This window comes from Carlito syrichta, unplaced genomic scaffold (genome assembly GCF_000164805.1).
Source record: "Carlito syrichta isolate Samal-C Ts95f unplaced genomic scaffold, Tarsius_syrichta-2.0.1 Scaffold289251, whole genome shotgun sequence".
NCBI lineage: Eukaryota > Metazoa > Chordata > Mammalia > Primates > Tarsiidae > Carlito > Carlito syrichta.
In genome coordinates, this window is record NW_007233347.1 from 215,544 (window position 1) to 232,105 (window position 16,562).

Consider the following 16,562-nt stretch of genomic DNA (forward strand, 5'->3'; position numbering starts at 1 on the left):
GCAGCAGTTTTCACCCGGGGTGTGTGCACCCATGGGGGTACATGAAGACTTTCCAAGGGGTACACAGGCATGAATAGTGTTAACAGAATCCACTTTCAGGTCCTTCGACTGGTCTGCCTGGAATGTGCTTGCAGGCAGTCAAACCAGTTCTCCTTTTCCACTCACCAACATAGACATCAAGTCACAATCATCCTGTTTACTTTACAAAGGAAAGACATCCCTCTTACCCATTCCCAGTTGGATAGCATATTGTCCTGGGTATAAAAACGCCAAAAAAAATTATAAATATTAAAGGAAGAATCCTATAATGGAGGTACCATAACTCCCCCGTCCAGCTCATAAATAGACACATGGTCAATATATTTTTATTATTAAGCAAAATTGTTTTTCTAAAGTTGCAATGCATGTGTGTTTTGATCAGTTAGTTACTGTTAACAATTACACTATAAACTCAAGCTGGAAAAATATTTAGTATTTAGAGCCTGATGTTAGGAAAACTTTTTGAATTTCAATTTATGTACTTAGATTAGTTGCAAGCAATATGATAGGGTGTCAAAAGACTTTCACACATAAAAATATGTTACTTTACATTAAAATAGAAGAAATAGAATAAAAACATAAGTTTTAGGAAAAAAGAATTGATTTAAAATTTCTGACTTAAAGAATAAATTATTCATTTTGTTTTCAATGGGTGATAAATGGGCATTCAATACCATTGGTATTTAGATTTCCTTAAATACATTTAATACACAGAAGAGTAATATAACGATTCTGTGTTAAAATACCAATTTTCGCAAATGCACAGGATACTACATCGCTTATAACCACTTTAATTTATGACTTTTAAAATTTTGTACTTTTTTTTTGTTGAGTTGGTGTCTCACTCTTTTACCCAGGCTGGAGTGCAGTGGCACGATCACACAACTCACCACAGCCTTGACCTCCTAGGCTCAGGAGATCCTTCTGCTTCAACCTCCCAGAAATAAGTAGATAAGTGTGTGTGTGTGTGTATGTGTGTGTGTGTGTGTGTGTGTGTGTGTGTGTGTGTGTGTGTGTGTGTGTGTTTCTGACTTCATTAAAGGTGATTTCTCCTCACTCTTTTTGGAGTTATATACTTCTTTATTATCATTTCTTATACACCAAAAAACCAAGCTTTATCATAAATCAAAACACTGGAAAGACCTTTTCATTAGCTGTTTCGGGATGACATGGGAGACAAAAAACTAACGCTTAAATGAGCATATGTATCTGTGACTTAAGATGGAAGTTTATTTCTAGGCTTCATGAAAGAAGTTTGCCAGCTGGTAATGCAGGGCAGGCCCAGTAGCTTCACAGAATCATCAGAGGCCAAGCATCCTTTTTGTTCTATGCTCTACCACCACAGGGCAGGGCATTGGTCCTCACTGCCTGAAATCGCCGGGGCTCAAGCCATTCATACTGCATTCCAGAAGTGAGAAGGAAGAATGGGAAAGAGGGAAAGAGGTTTCTCTCAGATGAGTCCATTCCTTTTAAACAACCTTCCTGGAAACCCCATACAAACTTCTTACATGTAAAGGGCCAGAACTTAGCCAGATGACCACACCTTATTGTAAAGACGCTGGGAAATGTTGTCTTTATTCTGAATAACCATGAGCCCATCTAAAAACTGAGGATCTGTGAGTAAGGAGAAAAGGGAAGCAGAGTTAGGGAATGAACAAACAGGATTCTCTGGCATATCTGATGCTTAATCTTACATCTAGCACAACGAAAATGATGAATCAGTGTGATCCTTCAGTTTATGTAACATTCTTCCCCTAACCCATGAATTACTGCAACAGTCATTTGTGTGACTGTTCAGTTTTCCTTTTGTTGTTGATGCCGTTACTGCTGTGATCACTTGACACTCCACTACGCTGTCCTTGTGTCGGACAGCATCTCAAACTCAACATATCCCACACTGAACTCTCTGCTTGCTCCGCCAGCAGCCTTCCCATCCTTCTGTTGCTCAAGCCAGACACACTGGCGTCATCCTTGCAGACCCAGAAAGCCACCCCCTCTCGCCATCTCCACTGCTTGCTCCCTTGTCCACACCGCCATCATCTCTTCCCTAGATGGGTGCCGTTGCCTCCAAGCAGCCTTCCACTTGCTTCTTCCCCTTTCCCCCGCCACAGTGGTTCAGCATAGCAGCCAAAGTGGCCTTACTCAAATGTAAGTCATATAATTTTACTCCCCCCAAACCCCTGAAGTGGCTTCTTATTTCTCTCTGAAAAAACAAAAATAAAAAATAATTCCTATGATAGCCAGAAGGCCATGCATGATCAGGTGTCTCACGACCTCCATGCCTCCCCTCTCACTGTGCATTGGTCCCACAGCTGTTTGCTCCTCCCTTGAGGCCTTTGCTCCAGCTGTTTCCTCTGGAATACTCATCCCCGCAGATGGTAGTATCGCTAAATCCCACCTATCTTCAAGGCGCTGTTCAAATCTCACCTCTCACCCAGACTACCTTACCGGTCCCCACCCTCAAAGGCTCTCAGGCCCCCACCATTCTGACCTTCTCTCCATACACTATCTTCTACAATGCCATCGAATTTCTTCCAGAACAAAAGTATCTATTATGTGTGTTGTTCATTGCCTCTCTCTCCCCATCCCCACCACCATTACGTCCTTGTCTGTTTTCTTTGCTGATGTACTCCAAGCATGTGTTACAGTGCCTGGGACATAAGTGCTTCATAAATTTGTTGAAGGAAATCAAGTCATTTGTTCAGTCTCTTACTTCGAAAATGTATAGAAGCTCTATGCAAGTAACAGAGTTGAGTGGATACAAAAGGAACACGGTCAGTTTTCTACTCATATGTAGGTTATCATGTAGTAAGAAGAAAAGGACACATGTAAAGAACTCTAACACACACCAATGGGACTGAGTTCTGCAGGACTCAGGACATGAGAAATGCCAAAGAAAAACGCAGAGAGCATGTAGGGCTCAGAGGAAACCAAGGTTGCCTCTGACTAGAATGATTCCAGGTGGCTTTGTAGGTGAAGTATTTGAAGTGGACTTTGAAAGATGGGCGGTAGTTTGATAAGTAAACACAGAGAAAGAGCTATTGGAGGATAACAAACCACCTTGGAAGGCATGAAAGTGGCAAAAGAAAAGGACACTGTCATGTATTAATAATTTAATATGTATGTTAATAAGTTATAATTCTTTTAAAATGATAACCTTTATTTGGACTGTAAGGGTTTTGTAGGAAAGGAGAATTAAAGGTATTGAATTATCTCAAACATAGGAACAGAATGATAGTAGGCATGGTTTTCCTAGAGCATTCAGTGCTGAGCTAAGGAATTTGACTTGATTTAGCTGATAAGGATCCATTATGAGGTTTGGAGCAGGGTGTATAGGAAGGTGGATGGCATGATCATACTATGATCAAGCTCAGTAAGCTCCTTGAAGGCAGCAATTGTATCCTAGTTTTCTCTAGATCACCCTTGCCCACCACAGCTCCTGGCATATTAGTGGGCATCAGTAAATATTTGTATGTTTCAATCAGTGATTAGGGGGAAATTTTGTCAAAGAAACAAGTTGCGTTCTGGCAGCTGTAGGGAGGATGACTAGCAGGAAGAATGTGAAGAAAGCCCCAAAGTATGGATGGCTTCAATGAAAGGAAGGGTTGGGTACCAGTGACAGCATGGAGGAAAAAACCAACAGGATTCATACACTGGTTGGAGATGAGGGTTGAAAGTGGAGTGGACAACGAGTTCTCTCCTAAAACAATCTAAATCTACTTAACTCATAACATATTCATACCACAGGATTTTTAGTAGCGAAACCAGATTCAAAGATAAATGCAGTTTCCAAGGTGGATTTAGAAATGAACCTAATTAAAACAATCAACCATAGATTTTTTTTTTTAAGCAGAAACTACAGGTGATGTTTGAAAAATTAAGTATAATTGCAGGCATTCATCTGCTTATAAACTTCAGGCTTCTGGATGCTTGGATATGGCAGCAGAGAGGAAATGCTTGGGAAGCAGCAAAGTATGAACCCAGAGCCTAGGTCTTGAGCCTGGCAGACCTGTGTAAAGGCCTTTCTCAGTCACTCACTAGCTATGTGGCCTCCCTGAGAAACCAGAGTTTTTATAATCTCTGTGTGAATGATAAAAATATTCAGGGGTATGTGAGGTTTCAATGAAGACTTGAAAAGTGTCTGGCACAGAGTTGGTGGTTGATAAATGTTATCCTCCCTCCCTACACTGCCATTCTTTTCTTGCTCTCTGGGACCCACCAGGGTATCCCTACTCCACCATAATTCTTGGCAAAACATACTTCTGTGCATGATAACTCTTCCACAAAAAGGTGTGTTTGCAGTCATCTTCTCTACTATCTTTTATTCTGTGCAAGCTTCCCAGTCCACTCAATTTCTTTCCAATTCCATTGTGCGCGTCTCCAGATATGGTTTCGCTAGCAAATTTCCCAAGCAGCCTTTCATGCTGTCTTCAGGAAGATTACTAATGAAGATGTTAAGTCAGGCTGGCATAAATAACCGTGCTTAAGGCCATCTTCCAGACACTTTTGTTCCACTCAACAGGGATATGGTGTCATTTATCATTAGGTCTTGTTACAGTCTTCTGGTCCCTTGAAAAACTCATGGGAAGACACCCATGTCCACATCTACTTGAATTAGTCTGGCAAGTGAACTCATGAGCAACTGAATTAAATGTCATCACAGGATTGAACATCTGTTACGTCACACTAATCTATCACTCTCTGCTCTCATAAATCTTACAGTCAAAACAAATTAGTCTACCATGTTACTTCTAATCAATCTTTCTTTTGTTGTGTGTGGCTCATGCCGAAAAGGAGATAATAAGCCCATTGATAAAAATAACAAAATCCCAGCACTGCTTCAAACATGTGAGGAATATGAAATAATGACTCCTTGGCAATGATAGAAATCAACAGCAATACGGTGGCTTCTACAGAAGATGGGTGTAAGTGTCAGCCTCATGCAGCTCATCTCATAACAAAGTCCTGGAGAGAAATCAATGTGTGGTTTTAGAACCAAGACAAGTTGCAGCTTTCTTTAGTTTCTGTTTTTGTAACAGATTCTGGATTGTGTCGCTCACAGATATTCTCTCTCATTTGCTGAAAAAGTTTAGTATTCCATGGGTGACTCAGATATAGCAAGAGCATAAATAATGGGATGGTTTGCAGTTCCACTCTTGGATTTATTTAGTCTCCATATTATTTTCCTTGCTTCTTTCTCCTCACTTTCTTAAAATTATGGTAAAGTACACATAATATAAAATTTACTAGGCTAGATGCAGTGATGCACACCTGCAGTCCCAGCACTTTGGGAGGCCAAGGCAGGAGGATCGATTGAGCCCAGGAGTTCAAAACCAGCCTATGCAACATATTGAAAACTTGTCCCTACAAAAAATCCAAAAATTCACCAGGCATGTTGGTATGCATGTGTAATCCCAGTTACTCAGAAGTCTGAGGCAAAAAGATCATGCCCCTACACTCCATCCTGGATGACAAAGTGAGACTCTGAAAAAAACAAACAAACAAAATCTTTTTTTTTTTTGAGTTGGAGTCTCACTCTGTTGCCCTGCTGAGCTCCGGCGATCCTTCTGCCTCAGCCTTCCAAGTAGCCAGAATTACAGGCATGTGCTACCACGCCTGGCTGATTTTTTTGATTTATTGTAGAGATGAGGTCTTGCTGCCCAGGCGGGTCTCGAACCCACGGGCTCAGGCAATCCACTCACCTCAGCCTCCCAAAGGCGTGGGATTACAGGCTGAGCCACCAAGCCCAGCTAAACAAACAAAATCTTAACCATTTTGAAGTGTACAATTCAGTTGGTATTAAGTACATTTATAATGTTGCGCAACCACCACCACATTCATCTCTCGAACTCTTTTCATCTTGCAAAACTGAAACCCTGTATCATTAAACAATAATTCCCCATTCTTCTCTCCTCCCAGTCCCTGAAAACCACCATTCTACTTTCTGTCTCTATTATTATGACTACCCTAGGTACTTCAAGTAGGTAGAATCAAGCATACAGTATCTCTGAGTTTTGATGAATGCTATTGACTTAGACCATTTTCTGTTGCTTATAACAGAATATCTGATACTGGGTAATTTACAAGGAAACAAAATTTATTTCTGACAGTTATGGACACTGACAAGGACAAGGTCAAGGGTTCACATCTGGGAATAACCTTCTTGTTAATAGAGGCTCTGAGCAGAGTCCCAAAGCTGTGGAGGACATCACATGGCGAAGGAGCTAACATGCTCAAGTGCTAGCTCAAGTCTCTCTTCCTCTAAAGCCACCAGTTCCCCTCCCAGGACAGACCATGAATCCATGAATCCATTCATGAGGGAGAACCCTCATGATCCCATCACCTCTTAAAGGCCCCACCTCTCTATACTGCCACACTGCAGAGTAAGTCTCAACACGAGTTTTGGAGGGGACATTCGAATCATAACAGCTATTTTCTTGTTTTGTTTTGTTTTGTTTGGTAAGTTTATAGCTCCTCTTGAAACAAGATGGAGAACGAATAAATAAACAAATAAGAAAATAAAGCAAAAAGACTGCCCGGATTTAATAGGAGTTCGGTTCCATATGTATGAAGTCAGAGGTAAGGCCATAATGTTTGCTAATTAGAACAAAACACAATGGATTGTAAACCATCATTTAAATTGTTAAATAAAGGCTCAGATAATAAGCATATTTAAAATAACAGCAAGGTCAAAGGAAAGACTGCGCATAATTGAGGTTCCCACAAGGAGATAAGCATTAAGGTAATTGAACAAGGAAGCAATTGTAGATTCCAATCCATACACTTAATAAGCTAAATGCCAGTATACTGATCACCAAGGTGATTAGCAGAGCTGCCTCTGAGACAGGGGTTCTCAAACTTTAGAACTGCACAAGAATTCATCACCACAAGCCTATAAAATCAGGACCATAACAGCTAGACTCAAGAGTCTGCACGTATCACCAACCGTCCTGGTGGTTTGGACTTAGGAGGTTCCTTCAGTGTTGAGAAACAGTGGTCAGTGCAGTCAATTAGAGCAGAGGCTGTGAGGACTGCCTCTGTTCGGTTTGGGAGTATAATATTGGATTATGTTAAGACTATAGTGCCATGGTATCCATTCCTACCTATTTTTAACTACTTCACTTTCTTTCTTTGACATTCAGCATGGCCTGACAGCTCCCAAAAGCAGGGGCAGAGGCGGGAATGAATGATGCCAGAAATAGATCCTCACCTAACCCTGCAGTGTTGGATCAACATGGGCCCTGGTGCTCTCCTAATATCATCAGAGCCTTGAGAAGAGTCCTCATGGCTGTCTTGTGTTTCTTTTCTGGTCTGTTTCTGTGTCATCAGGTACCAACTGACTAGAGGGAAAATGCTGGCCTCCGTGGAAAGATCAGTATCTGGCTTCTCTCTCGTTTATAGCTTTTATTTTTGTTCTTTCTAGAATATGTCTGTGCTGGAGAATCACCACTGGCGATCTACAATTGGCATGCTTCGAGAATCAAGGCTTCTTGCTCACTTGCCAAAGGAAATGACGTAAGTGCTGCCGAGATGAAACTTACTGATGCGCACACAGTAAAGATAAGCCACTTTCTCTAGGACATGCTTGGGACCCCTTGCATGAACGGCGGAGAGCCAGCCGTCTGTGCTTCCTGCCTGCGCCGAGCTGTCTTTCAGAAGAGATTCAGTGTCAGTTACAGCAACCCAGAAACCAAAATCTCTCTGTGTGCTTTGAAAGGCCCTTGGATAGTCAACAACCTACAGTCAGGAAAAGGGATAATAAACAGCTCTCAGTTTTCACACTCTGCAGCACCGACACTCTGTGTTGCCAAATTCCCATCCTTTAAGTTAGCGAAATTGTCCTCCCATGTACATCCAAATAATAAATATTTGTCAAGAAGGAACACAGGAGTTCTCAAACTGGATTTAAAAATAGTCCAATAAAGTGTGTTTTGTAATTGCCAGTCTAACAAAAATAGAAGTCAGAATTATTATTTTTTTTTTTTTGCTTATTTCATTTGTTAAGTAATTTAATTGACCCCAGCAGTTTTTTCACCATTAGTTTACTATGTTTCCTGGTTCACTATTTGATAGCCCCCATATGTTGGCTGAATCCTACCAAATCTGAGGCTGTTGCCTCATTTTTTTCATGGCTCCAAGTTAGCTGCTGTGGTGTCTTCCAAGGCCACCACTAATTCCCATCTGTTTAATGAAAATATACAGAACCCAAAGGACCCAGGTCGAAGGAGTAAATAGGTCACTGTGCCCCTCCTAATGACAGGCACCTAACTAGAGGTCAAGGACCAAGTGGTGTCTCCCCATAATAGAACAAGCAGTCTGCTCTGCGGTTGTAGGTTGATTCCTGGCCCTCTGATACTATCTCATGCTGTTTCCTAGCACCCAGAGGAATGTGGAATTTGCAAGATGAACTTCAGTTCCATTAACTTTTAACCCCCTGGAACTAAATAAAACCAGTCCTTGTGCATGGAATAAAAACTTGTGCCTTTTCCTAGAATAATAAATTGCAGAGATTGAAAGAATTAAATGACAAAAGAACTAAAAACTAGGGCAAGAGGTCAAGTGAAAAGGAGAAGAGAAAAGAGAAGGTAAGTGGGAGAGATAGATTTTTTTTTTTTTTTTTTTAATGAGGAGGGAAGGAAGGATAGGGAGGACAGGAAAGAAGAAAATGCCAGGGGAAAGGGAGGAAAGGGCCCTCGGGTGACGAGCGTGTCCTCTTTCATATTTGCACTCATCCTGCTTGTCACGCAATTGATATCTGTTTCCTAAAATACTCCTTTCATCTCTATGCATTCCAAATAAAAATACCATTTTTTTTTTTTATTGGAGTCTCGCTCCGTCGCCCAGGCTGGTGTACAGTGGCATGCTCACAGCCACCCCAGCGTCCACCTGCTGGGCTCCGGCGATCCTTCCACCTCAGCCTTCCAAGTAGCCGGAACTACAGGTGCGCGCTAGCGCTACCATGCCCGGCTAATTTTCTGATTTATTGTAGAGATGAAGCCTCGCCAAGTTGCCCAGGCGGGTCTCGAACCCACGGGCTCAGGCAATCCCCTTGCCTCGGTCTCCCAAAGTGCTGGGATTACAGGCTTGAGCCACTATGCCCAGCCTATATTTTTATGTGTCTTTGTAGAACACAGAGTTATAAATTGCTTTTGCTAAAAGAATAGTTGTTATATAATAATATAAGTGAAAGGATTTTATAATAAAAGCTATTACCATAATCATTATTATTATTCCTTCTATCTTCATGTAAATGCTTTGATGTCATTTTTCTGATTTTTAAAGTAAGACAGGTTCATTGTAGAAACTAAGGAAACCTCAGAACAAAACTGGTTTGAACCATATGAAGTTATTGTTTTCAAAGGTCAAAAACAGTAGACTATCAACAATTTCATATGGTTCAACCTGATATGAAGACGAAAGCTGAAATTACTAGTAACCCTGCCACCCAGGAGTAGTTTATATTAATCTGGTTGGTACATTTTCTTTTAATTTTTTTTAAGATTAAAAATATATAGTTTATTTAAAAGGAAATTAGAGAGAGAAAGAGAAAGGAGAGAGAAGATTCACCTCCCCGAGGTGAGGGAGGGGCCCAAAGCCAGGAAGCATGGTAACAGCCATAGGTCAAAGAGCTCATGGCCACACCAGAGTCTAGCAAGGCAATAGCCCTAGTATTTTTTCAATGCAACCACATTTTAACAAAATGGAGAACTTAAATTTAACAGTTTATATCCTGATAGTTTTCTTTTACTACAAATACTTCTCCTAAATCATTAAACATGCTATTTAAATTACAATAATTTTATTGACCATATGACATTATGGTACCAAAAGATATGTAACTACTGCCTATCATTTGGAATTTCGGTGGTTTCCAAATTTTTTGTCATTGCACATAATGTTCAGCAAGCATTCTTAAACATGTATTTTTATCCTAAACTCTGAAACTCTATTTTCTCAGGAAATATTTGTGGACAAAAATTATTGGTCAGAAAGGTCTAAACTTTTAAGGTTCCTGTATATGATTAAACTGTTTTTCCAAACAGCTGTATCTACCTGTATTTCTATTGGTGGGGTATAAGAAAAGGTACCAATGTATCATCACCAAAATTGAGTTTTATCTTTATTATCTTTTTTAAATGTCTCCAAATTTGACATATATGTGTGAATGTATATAAATCTGTATGTATTTATAGAGGGGTTGTCATTAAATTAGTATATATCTTTTAACTATGACTAAGATTGAAATGTTGTTGTATATTTACTGTATATTGCTGTTTCTTTAGAAAACAAATTTTTATATTTAGTCCTTTCCTAATTTCCTGTCAGTGTTATTCATTTGTAAAAACTCTTTGTATATTAACTACAGTTACCATCTGTTATATGTTGTAAATATTACTTGAAACTTTTTTTTTTTTGAGTCAGAGTCTCACTGTCACCTAGGCTGGTATACAGTGGCATGATTTTGGCCACCACAGCCTATACCTGCTGGGCTCGGGCGATCTTCCCACCTCAGCCTTCCAAATAGCTGGGACTAAAGGCATGCACTATCCTACCTGGTTAACTTTTTTTGTTTATTGTAGAGACGAGGTCTTGCCATGTTGCCCAGGCTAATCTCGAACTCCTGAGCTCAGGCAATCCTCTTGCTTCGGTCTCTCAAAGTGCTGAGATTACAGGTGTGAGCCATCACATCCAGCCTATTACTTAAAACTTTTAGTGTGCCTTTTCATTTGATTCATAAAACATTTCACCTAACTAAAAGAGTTATATTTCCTGATTATAAATTTAACAAGAATTCATATTTTTGAAGAATTCATATATTGAGAAGTATTAAGAAGAAAATAAAAATCAATCATAATCCCACAATATAGCTTTCCAAATTATTTTCTATGACGTAGAGATCTTGTTTTACATGCTTTGTATCCTGCTATCTAATATAATAATAAGACATGACATTTCTCCATGTCAATAAATATGACTGTATTTCACCATAGTTAACAATGCATGGTATGAATATATCATGGTTTATTTAGCTCATCTCCTTAGAAATTTTTGTGATTTTCCCCCCAAAATGTTTCATTATTGTAAACAACAGGATAAACATCCTTGTAACATATATCTTTACTAATTGCATCTTTACTAGCATGTTAATATAAATGTGTAGATGAACTGTTATCAAATTACTTACATTCATCATATGCTTTTTGCATTGTCTTAAATTACTCCCCAGTAACACTATACTAATTTACATTCTTACAGAAAATGAGGGGAATCATTTTCCCTATACCATCAATAGTATTAGGGATTACAATCATTCATTAATTCAGCAAATTATTTAGCAGTTACTTTTAATCACCATCAATAAAAATGAGGGAAAGAGTATCACATAGATGATCTACTTTTCTTTTTGTTAAACTAAGAATATTTAACCACTTCATATTTGGGGAATATTTTCTATTTTTTGTTAATTGCCTATTTTATATAATTATTTTTAATATTCAGAAGTGGATTTTTAAAAGGTGAATATTGAAACCATAAAGCTTTTAGAATATAATGTAGAGAAACTTTTTCATCAGAGTTGGGAAGAATTTCTAAAAGAGGAGAAAAAACAAACCACAAATAGAAAGATGTATAGATTAAGTTATATTAAAAATTAAGATTTTATTTCATCAATAGACATCATAAAGAAAGCAAAAAACCAAAGAGAGAAGATATTTTTGACACCTCACTGACAAAAAAACTAGTATTTAACATATATAAAGAGCTCTTTGAATCAGTAAAAGAAAGGCAAACTAACAGAATGATAGTAAAAACTAGAATAGAAACTTCACAAAAGAAGAAGTACAGAGGCCAATAAACACATGAAAATATGAAGAATTTTAAAAAACACAAGAAAATATGCCCAACCTCATTAGTAATCAAGGGAATTCATATAAAAGCCACAATGAGCTGCATGACATACCAATCAGATTGGCAAAATATATAAAAAGTAGGACGCTGGAGGAAAGAGGATCTCATCTATGACTCCTGGGAGTGTAAAATTGTACCATCATTTTGGAAATAGTTGGCAATCTCTAGTAAATGGAAGTGATCTCAGGTAGATTGGATGATCACATTGTCATATATTCCCATAGTAGAATACAATCTAATAATCAAAATGGATGAACTACTGCCCTCACATTCCTCTTTTGATGAATTCCAAAAACATAATGTCAAGCCAAAAAAGTAAGTCACAGACTTACTTTATATACCATATAACTTGAAATCCAAAAGTGGCTAAAATTGAATAATTCTATTATTTAGACATGCACACACAGATGGTAAAATTGTAAGTAGCTAGGAAGTTATTAAACAAAGAGCAAGAAAGTGGTTACTTCAGGGCTGAAGGGGAGAGATGTGATGAGACAGCCATGGGGACCTTCTGGGGCACTGGCTGGCAATGTTCTCGTCTGGGTGGTAATTATAAGATGTTCGTTTTATATTTATTCCCTGAAGTATATATGAGTATATACGTTTTATGCAGCCTTCTAAATATACCTCATTTTTAAATGTGAATTTTAAAAGCAGTTATAGCTCTTTCCTTCCATGAATTACTTTCTATATGTTACTTAAAGTTCTAACTTGCTTTATTTTTCCAAAATATCCCATTTTCCCCATACCACTTGTTGACTAATATATCTCTTGCCCCACTGGCTTGAACAGTGTCGTATTCACTTTTTTTTTAAGTTCCAGTGTCTCTTTCTGGCCTGTGTACTGTGTTCCATTGATGAATCTTTCCATTCCATGGTACCATGGAATGCTTACCGTTACTTTCTTCATTATTATTGCTATTTCTATGCCCTTTTCACTCTATGAAAATCTTTTGGCTTCTTTGTGTGTTTGTTTGTATATAAGTCAGGGTCTCACTGTTGCCCAGGCTGGAGTGCAATGGAATGACCACAGTTCACCACAGCCTTGACCTCCTGGGCTAAGGCTATCTTTCTGCCTCAGGCTCCCAAGTAGCTAAAACATGGTGCATGCCACCAAGGCCTGGTTAATTTTTTTTTTTGTGCAACATGATCTTACTATGTTGCCCAGGCTGGTCTTGAACTCCTGGGCTCAAGCGATCCTCCCACCTTGGCCTCCCAAAGTGCATGCCCAGCATCTCCATGCAAATCTTAATGTTGGAACAAGTTTGAACTCCTTAAAGCACAACCCAAACTCCTATGATTCTGTAAGTCTTTTTGTGTCCTCCTTAAAGTATACACTTCTGTTTGGCTTTCAGTTTTCCACCCATAGGAATCATAGGAATGTATAAATGACCACAGCTTTGTTTACCCAAGGTTTCAGTCAATCACTGCATAACTCGTGGCATGTCTCCCATCCAAGGACAGAACTCCTGGTAGGTGAAAGATTTGCTCTTAGGCTGTGAGGGACTGGGACACCATGTAAGAACAGAATTAAAGGCAGAAATGAGATGCCAAGCCACCTGATGATGAGAGAATCAACCACCCTCCTCAAAGGGATTTGCATTGTGTGTGTGTTTTTCTGTTTCATTCTTGTGGATGCAGACAGGATATTGAACAGCAGCTGGGCTCCTTGATCTTGGCAACAGACATCAACAGGCAAAATGAATTTTTGACCAGATTGAAAGCTCACCTCCTCAATAAAGATTTAAGACTGGAGGATGCACACGACAGGCACTTTATGCTTCAGGTAAACAACAAGAACAAAGCCACTATGTTTTTGAGTAAAAATACTCAGGGACGTGATCAATAATTTTAGTACATTTAGAAAAAGTTACCTCCCATGGTGTAAGTTAGAGCAGTGACCTATTTTAGCAAAAGCTTTGAGATGCATAAAATTTATAAGTGGTTTCCAAGCAAGCAAAATCTGGGTTTCATGTCAGTAATTTGACGATATCTTATTTTTCCTTGTTAGTAACTGATTCACCACAGAGCGGCCCCATTGGATAGTTGCATGTAGTGAAGATCTACCACATTTTGTGGCTTGGTATAAAATTAACCACTGTAATACCTGTGCGATTTTAAATGACCCTTTCTGTAACACAAAAATATATTATGTTAACTATGGTACAAACAAAAATTTAAAACAAGTGACCTCCCTTCACCTAAAGCCTATTTAATCAGACCCTCCTTTACTTTCTTTTATAACCTACCCACCTATCTTCATCAGTGACTCAAACATATTTATCTAGTTTTAGTCTTACCCTTGTCATTAAGTATGCAATAAGTATGTTATTTTAAGTTGAGTTTAATTGAATTGATTTGAATTGAACTGAATCAAACTCAAACCTTTCTGCTTTCCTCCATGGCAAGAAGTCATGTGTCCTGTGAGAAATCACTTCGGGGCAGAGCAGACCTCACAAGTAAAAGCCTGACCTAGTATCCAAACCAGAGCCTTCTTCTTGATCTCCCATTTTCTCTTGTCTTCTTTCTTTCCTTTTGGTGCAAAAGACTGAATGAATGGACCCTGAACTCATCTAGAAAGACCAACTTTAACCAGAGAGGTGGAGCTGCACTCGGAGACTGAATTGTACCATCTTTTTTGTTCCAGGGGTTCACGCTGCCCTCTGTCGCTGTCCAAAATGGTCCACCCTTGCCAGAAAATACCCTACTCCCAGTTGTAGAATTATGACTCCATCCTTTCTCTTCCCAAACTAATCTTCTAGTCTTCGAGTGCCACAAAGATCAACCAAGTGTCTGATTTAAGTGACTCAAACCAAGTTGAGAATAGCTAAGAGATCTGGCCTTGAACATTAGGATTTCAAAAGGAAGGCTTGCTTAACTCAGATGAATCCTAAAGGCAGAGCCTGGAAGAGACTTCTGCCCCTCACCCACTCCATTCCCATTAACCGGGAAATAAATATAAACACCCAAATCTGCAGCTTGATATGATTCGAGGCTCTTCCAGACCCCAAGATCACTACCTGTTCTGTAATCCCAAGGAACTAGGTCAAAATAATGGACGTGAGTGGTAGCCAGGTATCTCAGCAGCAGTTGGTGGTTAAAAGGGAATTCTAAGGTCATCATCACTGACAAAAGCTGGCATCTCAGATCCAGATCAGAGAGAGGCAAGCCAAGAAGTCCCAAGTTTAGTTGTGCAAACAAAATACTCCTATGTTTGATATGACTTAGTTCCCCGGCTGACAGTCTGAGCTTACTTACACACACAGGCATGGCACATCAATGCCAACACACATAATTAAGGTGATGTATGGAGTTGGTCAATGTGGTCACTGTAAGAGTGAGATCCAGATGATCTCATTTGAGCCTGGCCAGGTCTCTGCACAGCCTCCGGGCCTGCGAGGAGTGGGTCAACAGAAGGAGCCAGGCCATGGCTTTCCTTGGCCTGTCCACCCAAGTCTCCTCCAGAAAGCTTCATGTGCTTGGACTGTGTCTCTTCTCTCCTTTGCACTGCTATAAAGTTGGCGTTCTGAATGAAGGCTTTGTGTAGTGGTGAATAAGTGCTGTTTCCTGAAGAGGTATGTCAGGGAGGCCTTCTGCAAATATGGGCCTGGTACCATGAGACAGACTGGTCGCTCAACAGCCCCTTTGGCTTGGGGTGCTTTTGAAACTGAAGGAGCACCCTCTGACCATCTCTCCCCACCCTGTCATTTATTTCTCAGATCGCCTTGAAGTGTGCTGACATTTGCAATCCTTGTAGAATCTGGGAGATGAGCAAGCAGTGGAGTGAAAGGGTTTGTGAAGAATTCTACAGGCAAGGTGAGTCGAGATCCAACAGCTGAGATTTCATTACCCCGGCTTTTTTCAGGCCTTTTTATGCTAATAAAACAGGAAATGGCTAATCTGTCATGATATATGTTCTTTCATCAACTCATATTATCCTAACCTTTCTCTTTAACTCTCTTACAAACCACCCAACCCTTTTTTTTTTTTTTTTTTTTTGGAAAACACTCAAAAATAAATAAGTCTCACTACAGAAACAGGTGATAATGAAAAATGAGCGAAAGTGGGACATATATATAATTCCTCTATGGATATAAGAATGTACGAAACAGTTTGATTTTTTACTTTGACCTTCACTTTAATGAGCTGAGTACAGCCTAAAGGCTAAATGCTGTTTGAGGTCAGTATTTTCCACTATGACAGAAGGACTCAGATACCTTTTGTATTCCTTCTTCTCGCTTTCTTAAACAAAGTTAATAATGAAATTGAGCACAGCTGACCAAAAATTGAGTTCATCCTTTCAAATATAACTTCAACAGGGAGGTAGAAGAATTTTGCTGTAAAAAGACAATTGCCCTGAATTGGGGTATGATTTTTAAAAGGTTAACCTTATTCAGAAATAAGGCAATGAATTAGTCAGCAGGATCTTAACGTTGGGTGGGATATCGACTTTTAAACACAGCCTTGTTTCTTCAGGCTTGGTTTCAATGTTCAGGATGTTTGTTCAGGCATCAGCAATGCCCTCATGCTAGTGACAGGATCAGGTTTGAGAGGCTGAGAACAAATAAAGCTTGAAGTGTCCCACATACCAGCTCTATGGGGAGGTCAAATAGCAAC

General features: G+C 39.4%; 1 protein-coding gene across 1 annotated transcript in view; it reads left to right on the forward strand.

Moving 5' to 3' along the window:
* The window catches only part of PDE7B (phosphodiesterase 7B), a 146,609-nt gene that overhangs the window by 116,526 nt on the left and 13,521 nt on the right, over nt 1-16,562 (forward strand). The window contains exons 8-10 of the mRNA XM_008054213.2: nt 7,463-7,554; nt 13,587-13,731; nt 15,665-15,761. Coding sequence (XP_008052404.1) covers nt 7,463-7,554; nt 13,587-13,731; nt 15,665-15,761 — 334 coding nt within the window. The remainder of the gene's footprint in view (nt 1-7,462; nt 7,555-13,586; nt 13,732-15,664; nt 15,762-16,562) is intronic.